Raw genomic sequence first — 20,235 nt, 5'->3', positions numbered from 1 at the left:
TTACACTCCACCACACTTGGGAGTCCGGCGCGTGCTCCACGGCCGTCTCGCACATCTCCTGCACCTCCTCCTTCTTGCCCCGTCGGGAGAACAGCGAGAGGTAGTGGCACCAGATCTCGGGGTTGTCGGAGTTGTCCTCCAGCGCGCGGGACAGCGTGTTCAGAGCGGCGTCCAGGCACTCCGACGCGGCGCTGCGAGAGCAAGGACGAGTGGATGAGTCGTAAATCATATTCAGAGAAAGAAAAAAAAGTGTAAAAGACACTCCCGATTTGACTGGGGATCGATGGGAACTACTGGCCCTAGATGTTCAAAAGACCTACGTTTCCTTCTGACTGAGGTACTTGAAGGCCAGTTTGATCCAGAGCTGCACGTCCCGGGGGCTCTCCAAGACGCTGGTCTCCAGGTTTGCTATGTCATCCGTCTCGCTGACGAAATAGCGCTTGTCGTCTGGTGTAACGACATCCAGAGCACACAAGCGGGCCTTTGAGCGGTCATCTGTGGAAGAGAATATATAGCTTAGTATGAGTGATTTATAAATATATATATATAAAAAGAAGAAAGCTGTTCCAAACTGGGCCGGTGCAAGTGTCTTGAATAACACTTGATTTCAAACGCCTAGACTGAAGCTTACAAGTAGTCTGGCTTTGGAGGGACTTCTGTAATGAACACAGGGCGGGATCCACAAAGGGTTTGCACGGCTTTTTCCGACGCAAAGCCGGTGCTCAACACATTCCCCGCCATAGGTTATATCCATCAATATAGCCAGTCTGCCAGCACTATAACCCTATGGAGATGTTTACCTTCTTTGCAGGGCTATAACTTTTTAAATTGTATTGCTATATTGACATTACTATGGCCCATTCAACATCGATTATCTATCGTTCAGGATGTGGGAACGTTATATGTTTTCATTCATACATTGTTGTGTTACTAGCGTAGAGAATATAAGTATGTTTTTAATCTTTTCTGCTGTAATTCCAAAAGCAGTAGTTATAGGCCCTGAAGCATAATATAGATTATCGATTGGCGTTTCTTTCCCATACACACTATATTAAAAAATTCAAATGTATATGATCGGTATACATTATGCTTCATCATGCGTGAAGGAAAGGGGGGGGGGTCGTTTATAATTCCTTGATAGTCAGTAACGGCTTTATTTACTATGGGTTGATATGTTGAGCAGATGGTTTGCAGTGAAATGAATAAACAATCGGGTTGAAAATAACGTTACTGTCCTCTTACCGTGCGCCGATGAGACTGGATGAGAAAGATCCCAATTATTTGACGCCGATCTCCTACATCCATTTCCGGTTTGTATGGCGCAATAAACGCCGAAATCATATCGATTATTGTTATGGCAGCGATCCATATGCACCATAGTGTTTGTCTGGATCCACGTAACAAGATGCGACTGCCAGAGGAATTTCCTCGACGCACCGATCACAACATCCGGTTTCGAGAGTGTAACTCGCCCGACCATCCACCAGGTGGCGGTATTGAGGCCCATTCAGGGTCCCGCTGCAGCACCGGAGGTTGGGTGGATGAATTATGAATGCCATGGCGAAAAAAAATAAATATTGATCTCAAAAACGCTGTACAGCGTTGTTGCCGTTGGCGTTCAACGCATGGCGGGCAATAACGATGTAAAGCGTTTTTGGCGCTGGATGTGTTAAAGCTCTGAAACTCAGTTTGCTATACACAGAGGACGCGCAACGGGTGAAATGAGGTGGTAACTGCGTTCCGTCAGCATTGCGTCCGGTGCAATTGGTGCGTATTTAAATGAGGTAATATGGGCAGAACATGTCCCCTTTCTATGCAAATGAGCCTCGTCCAAAAATGCTCCCCATCCACAAAGCCTGGCGGCCAATTGCACCAAGCAGTTATCGCTATGATTTATAACGTGTCGTCGGTCCGTGAGGAGTAGACGCTGGAAGCAGGCCAATGAAACGTTTAATTCTGGAGTATATGATAATGCAGGTTCTATTATCCTAACTAAGCATTAAATACAGCTTGCTCACTCAAAATATTCGTTAATTCGGTATAAATATTCTGCAATATGGACAGGTCTGCTCAAAATATTTTATTCGTGGATGACAAACAAATGCAATGACGACGTAAATTAAATGCAATATGAAATTAACAGAATACTAATGGTGAAAAATACGTTATGTTGTCTATGCCTCATTTCGGGCTTATTTTTCCCCTTCCTGATATCTGCCAACAGAGCTGTCAGGAGGGCAGACTGCTCCGTGAACCAACTGCGCTGGAGCAGATCAGGAGCAAACTGCACACATAATGGGCGTGTCTGCGCTGGTATCTCATCCGCGCAATGTCCTTAGTGGATAGCTCGCAAAGACAGAGCAGATACCGCACGCAAACCCTGCGCAGTTAAGGGTGCAATTTCCACCGTACAATCCATTCTTAGTGGATCCCGCCCACAGTGTTTGCACTGTCTGACTACTGATGAGGCTCTTTGGAGAGAGAGAGAGACTGACTAGAATAGTGAGGAAGAAAAAGAAAGAGAGAGAAGCAAGACAAAGAGGAGAAAAAAGACAGAAGAGAGGAGAGACAGAGAAGAGGGAGAAGAAAAAGGAGAGAAGAGAGACAGAGAAGAGAGACAGAAGAGAAAAGACAGGAGAAAAGAGAGAGACAGAGAAGAGAGACAGGAGACAAAAGAGAGACAAAAGAGAAAAGGAGACAGGAGAAAAGAGAAAAGAGACAAAGAGAGACAGAAGAGAAAAGAGAGACAAAAGAGAAAAGGAGAAAAGAGAGACAAAGAGAGACAGAAGAGAAAAGAGACAGAAGAGAAAAGAGAGACAGAGAAGAGAAGAGACAGGAGAAAAGAGAAAGAGACAGAGAAGAGAGACGGAGAAGGGAGAGAAGAGAAACAGAGAAGAGAAAAGAGACATGAGAGAAGAGAGACAGAACAGACAGAAGAGAAAAGAGAGAAGAGACAGAATAAAGGAGAGAGAAAGAGAGAGAGAGAGAGAGAGAGGACAATCTCAGGTTCCAGTAAATGTCACCCTCACCATATTTCACTGGAGGCTGATTGCCGTCTCCACCGTCATCCTCGCTGTCGTCCGCGGGGCTGGAGCTCGCCTGCCACGACGGCTTGGGCCTCCACCCCCTGATCTCCTTACATGTGGTGTAGGGAGGGACTGGGGAAGAGACAGGAGACATGATGTGGGTTGAGATCATTTTGATCTCGTTAAAAGATGAAAGAAGAGGCTCAATCAGGGAACTCGTATGGATCTAACCGTGTCTCTTGCTCTCGTTCACTTTGCTCACGAGCAGGACAGCCTTCTGGTCGATTCCCATGCGGTCCTTGTTTGCGCCGAAGAGCTTCTTGATATACTTTTCTGAAAACAGAGATGCAATAGATTCCATTTAGATGGCGACCTTTCGTCATAAACAGCTAAGACTGTGTTTACAGAATATGATGATGATATTTAGACCCACCTGTAGAACTACAGATGTCCTCATTTGAGCTGCTCTCAGAACAGCCAATCAGGGTCAAGTTGTAGGATAAAATATCCTGGAATAGCTGGTTTCCAGTTAAAGTGCAGTTCCTCATGTGTTGCCTAAAGTACACAAGGAGAGGAATTAAATCACATGGTGAAAAGGAAGGAAGGAAGGAAGGAAGGAAGGAAGGAAGGAAGGAAGGAAGGAAGGAAGGAAGGAAGGAAGGAAGGAAGGAAGGAAGGAAGGAAGGAAGGAAGGAAGGAAGGAAGGAAGGAAGGAAGGAAGGAAGGAAGGAAGGAAGGAAGGAAAGAAAGAAAGAAAGAAAGAAAGAAAGAAAGAAAGAAAGAAAGAAAGAAAGAAAGAAAGAAAGAAAGAAAGAAAGAAAGAAAGAGAATGAGAGAGTGTTGGCTGGGGTTTGGGGTGAACCTAGAACCAGATATTCATACTTACCACCGACAATCATCATCGTTACAAGTCCCCGTGAGGTCAAACCGGCAGAAACACTTTTTAGGCTCCACAGTGTTGCTGGAGGTTACAGAACTAAGTGATAACTTCTCCTTGGTCCTGTAATATGGACTAAACCTGAGGAGCAAACAAGAAATGGTTAGAATCGTCAAACTATTTTATCTGTAGTGTATATTAATTGTGTATACTGTTTCTGTATATATATATATATATATATATATATATATATATATATATACACATCCGTCTGTACATACCTGCATATAATCCTTTTTACATATCTGTAGATACTATATCTGTATATCCCTTAACTACTAGTTACGCTGCTGGCCAGTATGACTACTACCATACTGTCTTTAGTTTATGCCTGTAACAGTGCAAACACACCAGTCTCGCGCGAAGGCGGGCGGGCGGGGGACCAGCGCTTCACTTTCGCTCCCATGTTAACGGACGTAGCTGTGCCCACTGGCTGCAAGCGGGCGCGCGACTCGCGGGGTGGAAGCGATCGGTTGGATTCAAGAGGCGTGCGCCACGCGCATTTTAACAGAAATACACTCAATATCTGCATTATTTATTACCAAACATATAGATGTTGTTCAACCAGCACACAAATAAACCATATTGCTATACTTTTTCAGGAGTACAGTCACACTGATCATCATTCTAAAATTAATTCTAACATTCTAATTAATTATATAATAACTGGTTATACATGCAAAATGGACAATAGAACACTGGAACTGGAAATCTTTAAAAAAAATCTTCAAACGGGGACTGACTTCGCAATAGACTAGGCATTTACAGCTGTTCCAATGTAAATGTGCACTTTCACCCGCTCTGAAGTCGAACTCGGTGTGCCCGGCCACGCGTGCGATCGCGCACGGAACCCGCGAGTGCCTGAGTGTGCGACTGGTGTGTTTGCGCTGTAACACTGCAATGCCTGTAACACTGTACATAGATCTGATTAGCACTATACTCAGTAGTACTAATTTGTATATTTTGTACCCAGTTTAATCACCTGTACATTGTATATTACTATTGCACTTCACGGTTACATTTGCACTCTGGTTGGATGCCAAACTTATTTTCGTTGTACTGTACTTGTGCTGTTTAATGACAAGACATTTGAATCTAATCAAATCTAGATTTGATGCTTTGATGCTTCCTGAAAGCCAGATCCGTCACACCACCGACTTTAAAACAAAACGTATTGGCCCGGTCAAGGCCGTTGTCGGAAAGTGGTGTTGTTGTCCAGCAGGAGGCACTCTGTCCTCTGGACTAGTCAGTAACAATGCCCCCGTTACGGTGATAGGGACACCGTATAGCTGCGAGTGCTGTCCTTCGGATGAGACGCTAAACCGAGGTCCTGACTGAATCTCGGTCGTTAAAGAACCCAGGACGCCTATCGCAAAGAGTAGGGGGTTTCCACGATGCTCCTGGCCAAATTACCAATCAAGTCTCTGACGTCAAGGCCACCTAATCATCCCTTCCCCTTAATTGGCTGATATCAATCCCTGTCTCCTGAGCCATTCAGCCATTGTGTAGTCGTGTGATGTGTGCCTGGTGCCAAGTGTATGGCAGCCATTGAGCCTGCGTAGCGCAAGGTTGGGTGCTACCAGTGGTGGTGAAGGAGGCAATTTCCACCCAACATTGTGGGGAGCGCTTTGAGTGTCTAGAAAAGCGCTATATAAATGTAATTCATTATTATTATTATTATTATTGTATACTGCTGCCTGAAAGCCAGATCTGTCACACCACTGACTTTAAAACAAAGCGTATTGTATACTGTTGCCTGAAAGTCTCACCTGTAAGACTTAAAGACCAGAAGAGGGCTACGATATGGTCCAAAGGGAGTAGGCTTCAACTCTGTACGAGTTGCTGGGCCTGCGATTGCCTCCGCGTCCACGGCAACCACCTACAAATCAAGATGGGAACACGAGACATTTAGTCAATTTAGCAGACTGTTGAATAATGTTGAAAACAGTGTTGAAACTTGGGTGCTATGGTGTTGAGTGCATAGTAGTAAAGACATATTGGTATAGTAGGTAGTAATATAGGCAAGGTAGATTATTTTGTGGAAAAGTGCATGATAGGGAAAAAACAGTATGAAGGTTTTTAAACGTATCGTGAACATCGTGATGTTTCTCACAATCCCTCACGCCAGTTTCTAGAGACTTACTTTGGCGCAGCGCTTTACTCTCTCCTCTCCCTCACAGAAACAAAATGCACACACACTCGCCCCAACTTACGTCACGTACACGCACATACACACACGCGCCCAGAGAGGGAGAGGCGGTGGTTTATTTGGAGGAAACAGGGAAAGGGGATACGAGAGCGTGAGAGAAGTGGAGAGTTTAGCAAGTTTAAACGTTAGCCCTACCTGTTTTATTCAGAAACGGCAATGGAATATGGAGGCGCCGAGGCGGATGAACTGGTAGTAGCCTCGCGTTCTAACCGTTAGCATTGCGGCTAGCGTAAATGAGCCAATAAGGCACTGGATTCATAGCTAGCGTCAAAATCCTTTGTCCATGTGTCGCGTTGAAGATGACGTCACGGCCCCCCAGCTACACTGACGGGGGGTACCGTCTTTATATCTATGGGGGGTACTACCGAGTTGAGTAGGTACCACGCAGACAGTGGAAAAGCGGCATAAGAGAATACTTCATAATTAGGGATGCTCGATATTGGCTTTTTTACCGATACCGATATTCCGATATTGTCCAACTCTTAATTTCGATACCGATACCGATATCAACCGATACCGATATATGCAGGGTTTCCCCCCAAAAAAACTGAATAATTTCAGGTAATTAATAATTTCACTGGATGCATTCAAAAGGCTTTCTAAATGTAAGCATTATCTGTGCAAAATATGATAATTAAAAAAGTAAAAATTAACATTACATATCTCTTGTTGTTGAATTAAACCAACATGCATACTTTTGACAATAAATAAAATAAGAATTGGTTCTTACTTGCTTGCCTGGGTAAATAAAGGTTAAATAAATGTTAAAAAAAAAAAAAAAAAAAAAACAAAAAAAAATCGATACCGATATTTTCCGATATCACATTTTACTGCCGATATCGGCCGATAATATCGGTCGGCCGATAATATCGGACATCCCTATTCATAATGTTTCATGCAATTAAAAAGTAATATATATATATATATATATATATATATATATATATATATATATATATGATGACGATTCACACACACCTTTACAGTGCTTTGTTTACCAGTAGGATGTTATAACATTGCTGATAATAAAAATGATTATTATTTTCTCACAGTAGTGTGTGTATTTTTGGCTAAAGTGGATAGAAAACACAGTACTGTGCAGAGGTCTTTTAGGCACCCAAGAGTTTTTATATAAATTGTCTTAGATGTTAATACATTTTCTTCTGTATTAGTGTGTCAGTAGACTACTCTTTTAGATTTTTAGAAACTTAATAAAAATATTTTTGAAAGCATCTTCATGGTTTAATGCAGACATAATGTTGCAGGGACTATTTTAATCGTCATGTTGGCGTGACTGTATGCTTCAAAGGGTTAAATCAAGCATTTTTAAGTGCTTTAGAGGAAATGTCAAAATATCGTGATGTATATTGTAGGGATGGGCGTCGTAGCTATGAGAAAAATCGAAAGAAAAAAAATCGAAATTATAAATGTGTATGAAAAATGTATTTTATTTTATTTATTTATTTATTTTTACATATCTTTTCACATGTATGTGTAAGATTATAACTGTTGGTTTCCTTAAACATATATACGTGAATGAACAAAAATAAGTAAAAAAAAAAATAATAATAATAATAATAATAATCTAATTATTATTATTTTTTTTAAGTTAAATTTTTTTTCTTTTCGAGTAATACACGATCAATCGAGTATAGCATGCGATCAATCAATCTGGATTTTTCATTAAAATGCCCATCCCTAGTATATTGTGTATCGTGACATAGCCAAAAAATATCGTGATATCATTTAGGTCGCTTTCACACTAGAGCCGTTTGGTCCGGACTATCGGACCAGAAGTCGATAGTCCGCTTTTTCGGGTTTGTGTGAATGCGCAGTCGAACTCGGTCCGCGGACCAAACACGTGAACTCGGTCCGCCAAAAAACATAGGTCTCGGTTCGCTTCATCGGACCAAACGCGGACCAAACGTAGTAAGTCACCTGATAAACTGTGCATCTTGGGTAGAAGGAACACCCGGCTTATTATTATTATTACCGCGCGCGCGGCATTCACTGCAAAACAAGCACACTGCATCTATCTATCTATATATCTAACTGTGCATCTTGGGTAGAAGGAAGAAAAAAAACACGCTTATTATTATTATTATTACCATGGCGCGCATTCACTGCAAAACAAGCACAATGTGTAAACATGTCTCGTGGACAGACTTGGGCGAAGTGAAAGCCCTGATCGACATAATATGGGCAGAAGACCAAATAAAACAGACGCTTGTGGGCACTCACAAAAACAACGAGGTGTACAAGTTGTTTAGCGAGAGGATGGCGGTAACGGGTTATAATCGAACGATGGATCAATGCCACGCCTCTGCTACTATCACTGCTACTATCACGCTTCACGCAGTTTGTGTATTTCGCGCATTTCACTTCCTGAAGGGGAGGGATTTCCACTCTCCATTGTGTCCAATAGACGAGTGCCCTTTTTTCGACCGTGTGACATTGTTCATAAAGTTTGGTGCGCCTGACAAATTTCTGTGTGAATGCAGACGAACCAAATGATGAATGCAACAATGTTGCAACTTCACCACCAGAACCGCACCGAGTGCACCAGAACTATACGTGAAAGCACCCTCAGAGGCCATATCGCCCAGCCCTAGGTCTTACCTTCCCAGACTGGTGGCTCTCAACATCATCCCCCACTTTGCGCAGTTCCCTGACCAGCAGCTCTCCTACTCGGGCCTGCTGCTGGTACAGCTGCTTCAGGGCCTCCATGTCCAGACCTGCAAAAAGTTCAGAGGGTCCAGGGGAACTGGTGGAGGCCCTGGCCGGTTTGACCACAGCGTCTTTAGAGGGAGTAGACCCAGGCTCCAGGTTGGGCTTGGTGCTGGCGTTGGCCTGGTGGAACGAGCGCCTGCGGCCGCCGGCAGCAGCGTTAGCGGCGGCGGGCGCGGCTTCGTTCTCCTCGTCTTCGCTGTCCAGCACCAGCTTGTCCTGAGTGAGATCGTGCAACGAGGGCTGGGACAGGGGGAAGGGCCTGGGGGAGGCGGCAGGAGGAGGAGGCGGCGGCGGCTGGGGTTGGGGCGCCTGGGGTGCGATGGCGACGGGCAGCGTCGTTGGCGTGGGCTCCACGGGGGCCTCCAGCGCCAGGCCGCGGTTGTGCAGCGCCTGGGCCTCCTTCAGCTTCTGGATCTTCAGGGCGTACTCCGCCTCCAGCTGCTGCAGCCGCTGCTTCTGGGCGAGGAGCTCGGCGAAGTGGCGCTCCGAGCCGCGCGGAGCGAGGTCCAGCCGCTGCAGCTTCGCCGGCTGCACAACAACAACAACGGGAGAAATACTTTAAAGACTATTCTTGAAACATCGTGATTATTACCAGCCAACATTTTTATTTATTTTTTTAACCAACCCAATTATCTATTATCTTTATATATCTAGGCTAGGGCCATTGTTGTAAGCTAGGTCTCTGTCAGTAAACTCCATCTATAACCTTTTCACTACCACACTACAAAGGGTTAACCCTTTCACTACCACACTACAAAGGGTTCATGCTTTCACTACAGTGTCTGTAGTGTGGTAGTGAAAGGGTTAACCGTCTGTAGTGTGGTAGTGAAAGCATGAACCCTTTGTAGTGTGGTAGTGAAAGGGTTAACCTTCTGTAGTGTGGTAGTGAAAGGGTTAACCTTCTGTAGTGTGGTAGTTAGGTTGTTTGTAGTGAGGTAGTGAAAGGGTTATCCTTCTGTAGTGTGGTAGTGAAAGGGTTAACCGTCTGTAGTGTGGTAGTGAAAGCATGAACCCTTTGTAGTGTGGTAGTGAAAGGGTTAACGGTCTGTAGTGTGGTAGTGAAAGGGTTAACCTTCTGTAGTGGTACTAGTGAAAGGGTCGTCTGTAGTGTGGTAGTGAAAGGGTTATCCTTCTGTAGTGTGGTAGTGACAGGGTTAACCTGTGAGGTAGTGAAAGGGTTAACCAAAGGCTCCGAGACTGTTGTTTCGCCTCTGTGAATAATCTGGTCAAATTATTCCACATCAATCATATTTCACAATAAGACGAGACCCGTTTATGGTGTGTGTGCGTGTGCGCGCGTGTGTGTGTGTGTGTGTGTGTGTGTGTGTGTGTGTGTGTGTGTGTGTGTGTGTGCGTGTTGCTCACCAGGAGTGACAGGGTGTCTGCGGGTCGCTTCACCGTCCTGCCTGCCTCTCTCTGGGCCACGGCCAGCTCCTGCTCCAGCTTCCCCGACTGGCCCTTCTTTATGGCCACGCGGTGTTCCACGCGTTGCACCTGTGGAGGGGGAAAACAAATCCATCAGCCTTCAATGGAGGAGGACTGGATGTTGCCTCATTTAATCTTTTACTGTCCCCGTCGCCAGTGTTGCGTTACCATCATAAAGATGATAAGTGTTTGCCACGGCAAAAAATACCTCCGCTCTCTTATCTGTCTAAGCCTGTTGCTCTGCGTTTGTCCGTAGTGGTTTCACCCACCCGTAGGCGTGAATTAGGGGTGCAATATTGAGAAGAGGTACATTTGTCTGCCTCAAAGAATATAGCTAACATGAAAGACAAACCCCCTCCCCAAAAGAGGTCAAAAAAATAAGGGGGTCAAAACATATATTCTTCTTACCTGTAACTATATATAATAATACAGGAGAATATATATTTGAAAGCAATACAGAATGCCCGAGAGCCTTACGGCAATATATTCCATTATACAGTAATTGCGTCAGTGGACGCCCCAGACCCCCCACTACACCCACCTGTTAGACCCCCCCTTACTTAAAGAGTCCCCCACTACACTACACCCCTGGCACCCACCTGTTAGACCCCCCCTTACTTAAAGAGTCCCCCACTACACCCCTGGCACCCACCCGTTAGACCCCCCCTTACTTAAAGAGTCCCCCACTACACCCCTGGCACCCACCCGTTAGACGCCCCCTTACTTAAAGAGTCCCCCACTACACCCCTGGCAGTGGCACCCACCCGTTAGACCCCCCCTTACTTAAAGAGTCCCCCACTACACCCCTGGCAGTGGCACCCACCCGTTAGACGCCCCCTTACTTAAAGAGTCCCCCACTACACCCCTGGCAGTGGCACCCACCCGTTAGACGCCCCCTTACTTAAAGAGTCCCCCACTACACCCCTGGCAGTGGCACCCACCCGTTAGACCCCCCCTTACTTAAAGAGTCCCCCACTACACCCTGGCCTGGCAGTGGCACCCACCCGTTAGACCCCCCTTACTTAAAGAGTCCCCCACTACACCCTGGCCTGGCAATGGCACCCACCCGTTAGACCCCCCCTTACTTAAAGTGTCCCCCACTACACCCCTGGCAGTGGCACCCACCCGTTAGACCCCCCTTACTTAAAGAGTCCCCCACTACACCCCTGGCCTGGCAGTGGCACCCACCCGTTAGACCCCCCCTTACTTAAAGAGTCCCCCACTACACCCCTGGCAGTGGCACCCACCCGTTAGACCCCCCTTACTTAAAGAGTCCCCCACTACACCCCTGGCCTGGCAGTGGCACCCACCCGTTAGACCCCCCTTACTTAAAGAGTCCCCCACTACACCCTGGCCTGGCAGTGGCACCCACCCGTTAGACCCCCCCTTACTTAAAGAGTCCCCCACTACACCCCTGGCAGTGGCACCCACCCGTTAGACCCCCCCTTACTTAAAGAGTCCCCCACTACACCCTGGCAGTGGCACCCACCCGTTAGACCCCCCCTTACTTAAAGAGTCCCCCACTACACCCTGGCAGTGGCACCCACCCGTTAGACCCCCCTTACTTAAAGAGTCCCCCACTACACCCCTGGCAGTGGCACCCACCCGTTAGACCCCCCTTACTTAAAGAGTCCCCCACTACACCCCTGGCCTGGCAGTGGCACCCACCCGTTAGACCCCCCCTTACTTAAAGAGTCCCCCACTACACCCTGGCAGTGGCACCCACCCGTTAGACCCCCCCTTACTTAAAGAGTCCCCCACTACACCCCTGGCAGTGGCACCCACCTGTTCCTGGAGCTTCTTGAGGAGGGTCCTGTTGGCGCCGACTATCTTCTCGGAGGCCAGGAGCTGCTCCTTCAGCTTCAGCACCTTGCCCTCCGCGGCCTTCAGGGACTCCCTCTTCTTCAGCTCCTGCTGCAGCAGCTGCCTCAGCACGGCCTCGTCCTTCTGCAGCAGCACGCTGGGGGGACGGTGGGACAGTAAGCGGGGGACGCAGCGATGGCCATAAAACACACTATTGTATCGGACAAATTAAACGCATGCGTGTGTTCGTGCAGACCAACTATTTCGCCCGTTTTATTCTCCACCCATCGATCATCGTCCTACATCATCTTATGTCTATTTTATGTCTACATCACTGCTGTGCAGCACTTTGGGCTGCACGTCTTGTATGAAAGGTGCTATATACGAATAAATAAATAAAGTGTATTATTATTATTATTATTATCTACTGTAAAACCACAGGACACCCCTCGTCTCAGGAGCCCACGGGGGGGGGCGGGAGGCCTCACCGGTGTTTGGTCAGCCGGTCCTCCGCCGCGCTCAGCTGCAGCTCGGCCGCCGCCCGCACCGCCAGGTCCCGCTCGGCCGCCGCCCGCACCGCCAGGTCCCCCTCGGAGTCGGAGCCGGCCGGGGAGGCGACGCTGCGGGGGCTGGGACTCTGCTCCAGCCGCAGCTTGTGCTTCTGCCTGCTGCAAAGCAAAAAACCAAAGCCAAACAAACAACGTCACCACTTGTTTCCATTGCGCTAAGATTCCACACGTGGCTCAAAAGCGGCGCGCGCAATTGCCCGCGACAGTTAACGCTTATTTGGCCCTCGACGAGCATCCCCCGAAATCATATCCTCATGTGTGGGCAGTAAAACACAGCTATTGTCTAGCGATGATTATGCTTTGGCAATAATACCTGGCAATTTCCTCCTTCAGCAGGCGATACTCGGCCTTCTTGGCGTCTGGCAGCGCTTCGGGAGTTCTGACGGGGTGGTTCTCCTTCTCCGACGGCCCCTTGGGTTTGGTTGCCTGGGATTGTCATAGAGGTTGCCCCCGTTTCAAAGTTAGGCATCGGAACTGCCCCGTTAACAGTACAAACAATTCCATCTGTACTTCTCCTCGATGTCTGTGCCACGATTAATTGACTATAAGAAATAAATCTATTAAAAAGGTACTTCATCAAAGTGGTTCATTGTGGTGGCATTTTTAAAATGTTCCAAAGCGGCTATTCTGATGGAAATACAAAAAGAAGAGTTTCATTCAGAAGCACTAAAGATTATTCAAAAAGTGCTCTAAAAGGATCCCGTTAAAAGTGCTGCTTCAGCTCGATTTCAATGTGCATTCGTGGGGAAAAACAAAAAAAAACCACAAGTAAACTTGGAAGGTAAATGTTTCAAAATGGATGTAAATGAATCCTTTTAGATTGCACAGATTAAATGGATAAAACATTTGTTGGATGAATCCGTTACTAATGGTTAGTGGCAGCTCTGGCGTGTGTGTGTGTGTGTGTTCTACAGTCCAAACCACCCACCTCGACGGTCCTCCTGGCCTCCTTGATCATGGACTCCAGTCCTCCGAACACGAACTGTGTGGAGCTGCAGGGGTCCGTGTCGGAATCGCTGTCGTCGGAGTTGTTCAACTGCACCACCACAGCCTTGTGCCTGGGGAGCTGGGAGACGGGGGAGAACAAGGGCCCACTGTACTTTATACAGGAACCACAGGAAGGCACTTAACTTATATACTCTCTGTAGCACCGTGGTTGTTCATCATCTTGTGTCTTATCATGCCACCATGCTAGAGGGTTTTTACAGTAGGTGTATGAATTAGTTGGGCAGGTTTTGTGCCTTTTCCTTCACTTTCTTTCCCCATGTGCCTTATAAGGGGCAGTACTTGTCATGCGATCTCGCAATGGAATTGCAAGGTCATGTCGAGCAACGGAATTGTTTCTGTATACACATATATATATATATATATATATATGAATATAATTTAATGAAAATCGATGGACATCCCTATTTAACACTTTCAGTGCCTTTGATTAACGTCGATTTACCCGGTTGAATGACACCATCCACTTCAATATTAGCGTTAAAAACGCCTAATCTATGTTTTAAATTATGGCCTGTGTTATGAGTCTAATCTGCCCGTCGCTTATCAATGACTTGTTTGCAGTCAACATTGTCGAAACGTTTTTTTTTTTTTTTTTTTTTTTTTTTTTTTTTTATAAATAAATCGGTTCATTTTCGTTTTATAGCATTTTGAAAAGCCCTCGTTTTCAAGGAAAATATAAAGATTCCATGATAAAAGACATTTACTGGAATATTCTAGAATACACAAAAACTGTCATTTTTCGGCCTATTTATGTTTAATAAACGCTAGATTATCGATAGTATATGTGTACGTATTCAGTTGGCTCCCCCCCCCAGAGAGCTACAGAATCCCAGGTCAGTCTAAGCGACTGACCTGCAGTTACACAGGGACAGACGATAGGGGGCGCTTTTTTCCAATCTGAGCTCCTGTAGGGGCTGGTGTACCAACGGGAGACTCGGTTGATGAAATATGAATTCAGATCGCTAATAAAAAAATAAAACGATATTTGTCGTCGTGGGCACTCAATGGGGGGGCTGATAAAACGAGATATGTCATCCGTGGCACTGAAAGGGTTAAGAGCAAGCTGGACAGTGGCTGTATTTAACCCTATATGAATCGCCCCGTCCTGCAAGAGCCCCTGATCATCTCACTTCACATGACCACCATTAGAATCGCTTGACCCCGGCGCTCCCTACTCTTCCTTCAAAAACAGCCCCATCGTTGGGGCGTGAACGCCGACATCACGATCACAGCTGATTGCATTAAGTGCGGGCGGCGGTCCCACTGTTTTACACTCTATATTGCTCCCAGATGGACTTCATTGCCCGCGGCTGCGCTAGGATGAAGCAGAGGAGCAGCAGAGAGCTCGGGGACCGTAGCCGAAGCCGGGCGTCACTGGAAGCGCTGTATTGATGACACATGTTGCCTCTGGCTGTGCGTGATGAACGCTTCCACTTTGTTTTCATTTGAAGATGCGTTGCAGGGGGGAAAATGACCAACCTCTCGGGCCAATGATAACACGCCGCGCCTGTCTGCGAGCGACGAGTGCATGTCCTGAAAACCAGATTATTAAACTGAATCCAGCGACTGCTGAACTTAGGGCACTACGGCATAAAATAGCACATCATAATATTTTCCTTAGTTTTGGCGGTATAATGGTATTTAGTTTTCCATTACAAATTACTACGATATGACATTATCTTCTAATACAATTGTCATGGTGCTATTTAATTCAGAATGGTCTATTTACTGCTGCAAGGAACAATTTTGATAAACTTAGACTGGTTGATGTTTGATCTGTGTGCTCTTGTTCGACCAAGAATGCATTTATCGAGCATTTTTAGTTTTTCTATAAAAGGAGGCAGTGTTGTAGTCGAGTCCGAGTCCTGGACTGATTTTCAGGACTCGTGACTCGCATTGAGCACTAGTGCATTTGTTTGGCTATTGTGTCACACAAAGTGAATAAACTCCCTTTGAAATGGTGACCGCTGTGTCATTTGTTTAATGTAGACCTTTTTTCGGGCGGCTACGTGGCGTAGTGGGCAAGGCACTCACCAAGAAATGCTGGAGACGCTGGGCTCGTCAGTTCGAGCCCAGCGCTCCACATTTGCTTTCAGTTTAGCTGGTCGTCCGTACTAATACACATTGGCCGTATTACGGGGAGGGAAACTGAAGGGTGGGGATCGGGAGAATCGATTTTCAGCTCGCGGCACCAGCGTGCATACGTACACATATACTATCGATAATTTAGCGTTTATTTGAAAACTATTCATAAATAGGCAGAGAAATGACAACGTTCTAGAATATTACAGTACAGGGCGTTTATCAAGGATTCTTTATTTTCCCCTTGAAAACGAGGGCTTTTCAAAATGCTATAAAACGGAAATGAACCTATAAAAAAACAATCCGCTTCGACAATGTTGACTGGAAAATGAGTCATTGATAAGCGACTGGGCAGATTAGACACATAGCCATAATTTAAAACATAGATTAGGCGATATTAACGCTAACATTGAAGTGGATGGTGGGCATTCAAGCACTAAATATGCGCCCCCTTGCTGGGCACTGAAAGTGTTAAGTGTCTTGCTCAAGGACACATCGACACTGCCCGGGGAGGAGTGGGCATCGAACCGGGACGACCTGCTCTACCTACTGAGCCACTGTCCTCGGGTGTTGACCCGGTGGCGTCGACGGCGGTGGTCACTACTTCACTCGTAGAAGACTATAGAGAGCGAGAGCGCCGACGTGTGACGAGCTCTACCGGAGTGAAATATCCCTTTAAGAGACGGCCGAGAGAGGCATCCGCGGTGCCGATGTACGAGGAACACAAACCACACGACAAACCGGGTAATAAGCCGGCCTCCAGTTACACCGGGAGGAATCTAGAGGAAGAGCTGAAGTAGGGCTGGGCGATATGCCCTAAAAATTTAATTAATATTTAAAAAAGAAAATCCCGATTTCCGATTTTAATCGATTTTTTTCTCTTGAAAACTAGAAACGCCTAGGAAATCATTCAAATAACCTTTGTTTTTATTTGACAAAAAAAATTATCAAACCAAGATGAATTTCCCTATTGGGATTGAAGTGCAAACCTAACTTTTACCAATCTTCACTTAAAAAAAATTATATATATAATATATATACCGGTATATATATATATAAAATGTTACTCTTGATCAAACAAAGATGAATGTCCCTATTGGGATTAATAGTGCAATAATTGCTTTTTCACCAAACTTCACTTAAAACAAATAAAACGTGCCTCTTGATCATCAAACAAGAATGAATTGCCCTATTGGGATTAATAAAGTGCAAATCTAACTTTCACCAAACATCACTTTGTCAAATAAAAGGTGAATCTAAAAATAAAATAAAATAAAAATGTTTTTTTTCTTCTTTTTTTTGAAAATCGATTTAAATTTTTCAAAATCGTCCTAGATCATTCATTCGAATTAATCGAAAAATCGATTAATCTCCCCCGCCCTAAACTGAAGCTAACGGGACGTCGTCGTCGACCGGACTCTCACCATGAGCGGCGCTCTGGGAATGGGGCGCCCTCTGGTGAACTTGTTGCCCCGGGGCGGCGGCCCGGTGTTCAGGCTGACGGCACTCAGGTTGCGCCGCGGCGCCGGCTGGACGGTTACGACGGCGGGCTGGGGGCTCGGAGAGGGAGGGCCACTGTCGCTCATCTCCTGTGGAGGAACAGAAGAGGGGGAACGAGACGGCAGAAGTTTAGAGAGATGTTTTTTTTTTTTTTTGTTATTTTCTTTTTTAGAATTAGTGGTAAAAGCAGCAGCCGTTCCTGTTCTAGGAGGAGTACAGTCAGGGTTGAAAACCAAAACAAGAACGCCACCAACTGTTCACAGACGGCAGTGCACATTAAAGTCTCTCTCCAGCTGGAATATGACAACACTATGTTACGGGACCCATTTAGAACAACCGTCCCATCGTCGATGACTGCGTTAAAAGAACACACCAACATTTGGGGGAAATTAGCTTACCGTCTTCTCCAGAGAGAGACAAGAAGAGATAGATACCAGTCTCCTCTGTGCGTTCAGTAGAAAGCTATCTGGCTGCACGTTAGCCTAGCACAGCACAATGAATGGAAGCGGACAGTGCCGGTTAGCCTAGGCATTGTCCAACTAACTACCCGGCACTGTCCGCTTCATTGTGCTAAGCTAGGCTAACATGCAGAGTATCGATGCAAAACATAGCTATAATACAAAACAAAATGTCTTAGTGCAGAGTGCAGCTATATTATATAAGAAAATACAAATATCAGTTAGGGACTAGGGTGGCTAGGTGGTGCAGTGGGCAAGGCACTCACCACCAATGCTGGAGACGCTGGGTTCGAGCCCAGCGCTCCACATTGCTTTCAGTTTGGCTGGTCGTCCGTACTAATACATTTGGCCGTATTAGGGGGTGGGAAACTGATGGGTGGGGATCGGACGTTGTGGACAGCGACTCCTACAGGTCGGTTGGTGCGCCTGCGCAGTAGAATCAAGAAGCGACGGGGGCGGCGTCCCTCCAAAGCGCAGACCCCTGACGCTGAAAGATCGCGCTGCGCAGGTGAAAAGATGCGACGGCTGCTACCTCGAGTACCGGAGGGGACTCGTGCAATGTATGGCTTCGTCCACATTGCAGCCGGCTTGTGGGAGGCATGAAACAGCGCTCGAGACAGGGGAGGGTAGAATTGGATGATACGAAATTGGGATGGGAGAAAAATTGAAAATGGGAGAAAAAGTGGATACAAATATATATATATATATATATCAGTTAGGAGGTTAAAAAGTAGATAACGAGTAGAGTCCCTATGTGCTGGCGACGCTTGTTTGAGAAATGTGGAGTGACTAATGAGGTCACTTATTACGTGTTTCAACAAGCCGGCCGGCTGTATGGACTCGCACCTCGGGGGTGAACACCCTGTTGTTGACCATGGACATGAGACACGTCTCCCTGAGCAGCATCTCCTCCTCTTCCTCCTCGTCCGCGAGGGGCGGCTTGGGCGGGGGCTCGATCTCGTCGGGGGGAGGGGGGAGCGGGGGTGGCGGCGGAGGGAGCAGGGACATCATCGGGGAGAGGAACGTTTGAGCGAAATCCTGGAAGTAAATAAGGAGGGAAGACATTAAAGTCGAGTTGTTAAAAATCCCATGAAATGAGATCTAACCCCTAGTTGTCACTGTGTGCCAAAAATATTAAAAGAAAAATTATTCAATTAAACAAAAAATCACAAAAATAATTATTGTTGCGTCACTCTGCACTTGAAGGCTAACACCTCAGAAATGTCAGATACAATTTGATTTTGAACCACTGCCTGCAATGTCAGTCAATCAAATCAACCCCCTGCCGCACCCCAAAGGTCTGCTGCATGCAGAAATATGTCAACAGGGCATCTGCGGGTTTCAACAAGTTAAACGTAAGACTTTTTAAAAGACCTTTTTACAACACAGTGACACTGAATGTGGCGGCTGCACTTTGCGCGCCAATTCAAATTCTTGCACGTTCCCTACAAGCTCTTGCTAGACGCACCAAGCTCCCGGCATAACAAAACATTTCATATATTTATTATTATTTAATCTCCCAACTGCCGGGGCTGCCCCACAAACAAGTTAATACCTGTGCAAATTACATTTAAAACTTAATACCTTAAATTGAGAATTATGAATTTAATCCTTTTTAATACCCCACAGATACCCTGTAATTAAATGTTGGAACCACGCCCTCCAATGTGTCAATCAAATCAACCTCCCGCACCCACCCTAAAAGGTCTGTTGCATGCAGATAAAATCGTGGAAAGCTCGCGGTGACGTCTAATAAACACTGCTGCTAATCTGAACTACAGACGACAAGGGGCGGCTAGGATCAAGTGTAGTAGACGAGCATACCATTCCAAACTGAGTGGTCTCCGTAGGGTACAGAGGTATGTGAGGGACACATGCTGGATCCTCGGCGGCAAACGGGTCATGTGTTGGTGAAGGGACTGACAAGAAAACAACAAGTACAATTACAACATGACTCACACAATACCTCTTCGCGCCATATATAGCCATTCACCAGATGAAGGCGCATAAGCCGCTTTGTCTACTATAAAATGGTAAATGGCTGCATTTATATAGTGGTTTTATCCAAAGCACATTACAAAAATTGTCCTCACATTTTACACATTCACACACCGACGGCAGAGAGGCAACCACGCAAGATGCCAACCTGCACATCAGGAGCAATTCGGGGGTTAAGTGTCTTGCTCAAGGACACTTCGACACGCTGCCCGGGAGGAGCAGCAATCTAATTGGGAACCTCCGGATTACCAGACGACTGCTCTACCTCCCGAGCCACTGTCGCCCCCCCCCCCCCCCCCCCCCATACTATAGTTGGCACACACACAGGCAGAATGAGTAAAACGCGTGACTTACCTGGTGAATTGGTCTCACTATCGGTATCCATCGCGACTTCATCGTAATTGTCGTACTGGTAGAGGTTCCCTGAGGTGTCCAGGCCTTGTTTCCCTGTAGATTTCCTGTGTTCACGGTCCCTAGACTGAAGCGACGG

At 46.3% G+C, this 20,235-nt stretch overlaps 1 protein-coding gene across 1 annotated transcript in view; it reads right to left on the bottom strand.

The window, feature by feature from the left end:
* zfc3h1 (zinc finger C3H1-type containing) overlaps window positions 1-20,235 on the bottom strand; it is a 44,431-nt gene that overhangs the window by 12,858 nt on the left and 11,338 nt on the right. Inside the window, 17 exon segments of the mRNA XM_084335597.1 lie at window positions 5-191; window positions 321-495; window positions 3,030-3,158; window positions 3,258-3,359; window positions 3,460-3,581; window positions 3,913-4,044; window positions 5,733-5,842; window positions 8,792-9,430; window positions 10,268-10,396; window positions 12,113-12,287; window positions 12,619-12,798; window positions 13,013-13,125; window positions 13,628-13,765; window positions 17,214-17,378; window positions 18,594-18,785; window positions 19,572-19,666; window positions 20,100-20,223. Of these exon segments, the coding sequence (XP_084191723.1) occupies window positions 5-191; window positions 321-495; window positions 3,030-3,158; window positions 3,258-3,359; window positions 3,460-3,581; window positions 3,913-4,044; window positions 5,733-5,842; window positions 8,792-9,430; window positions 10,268-10,396; window positions 12,113-12,287; window positions 12,619-12,798; window positions 13,013-13,125; window positions 13,628-13,765; window positions 17,214-17,378; window positions 18,594-18,785; window positions 19,572-19,666; window positions 20,100-20,223 (2,907 nt within the window).

The sequence above is a fragment of the Notolepis coatsorum genome (assembly GCF_963971535.1).
Source record: "Notolepis coatsorum genome assembly, chromosome: 18".
Taxonomy (NCBI): Eukaryota; Metazoa; Chordata; class Actinopteri; order Aulopiformes; family Paralepididae; genus Notolepis; species Notolepis coatsorum.
The sequence above is the reverse complement of the archived record's forward strand: the minus strand, read 5'-3'. Positions and strand labels throughout refer to the sequence as shown.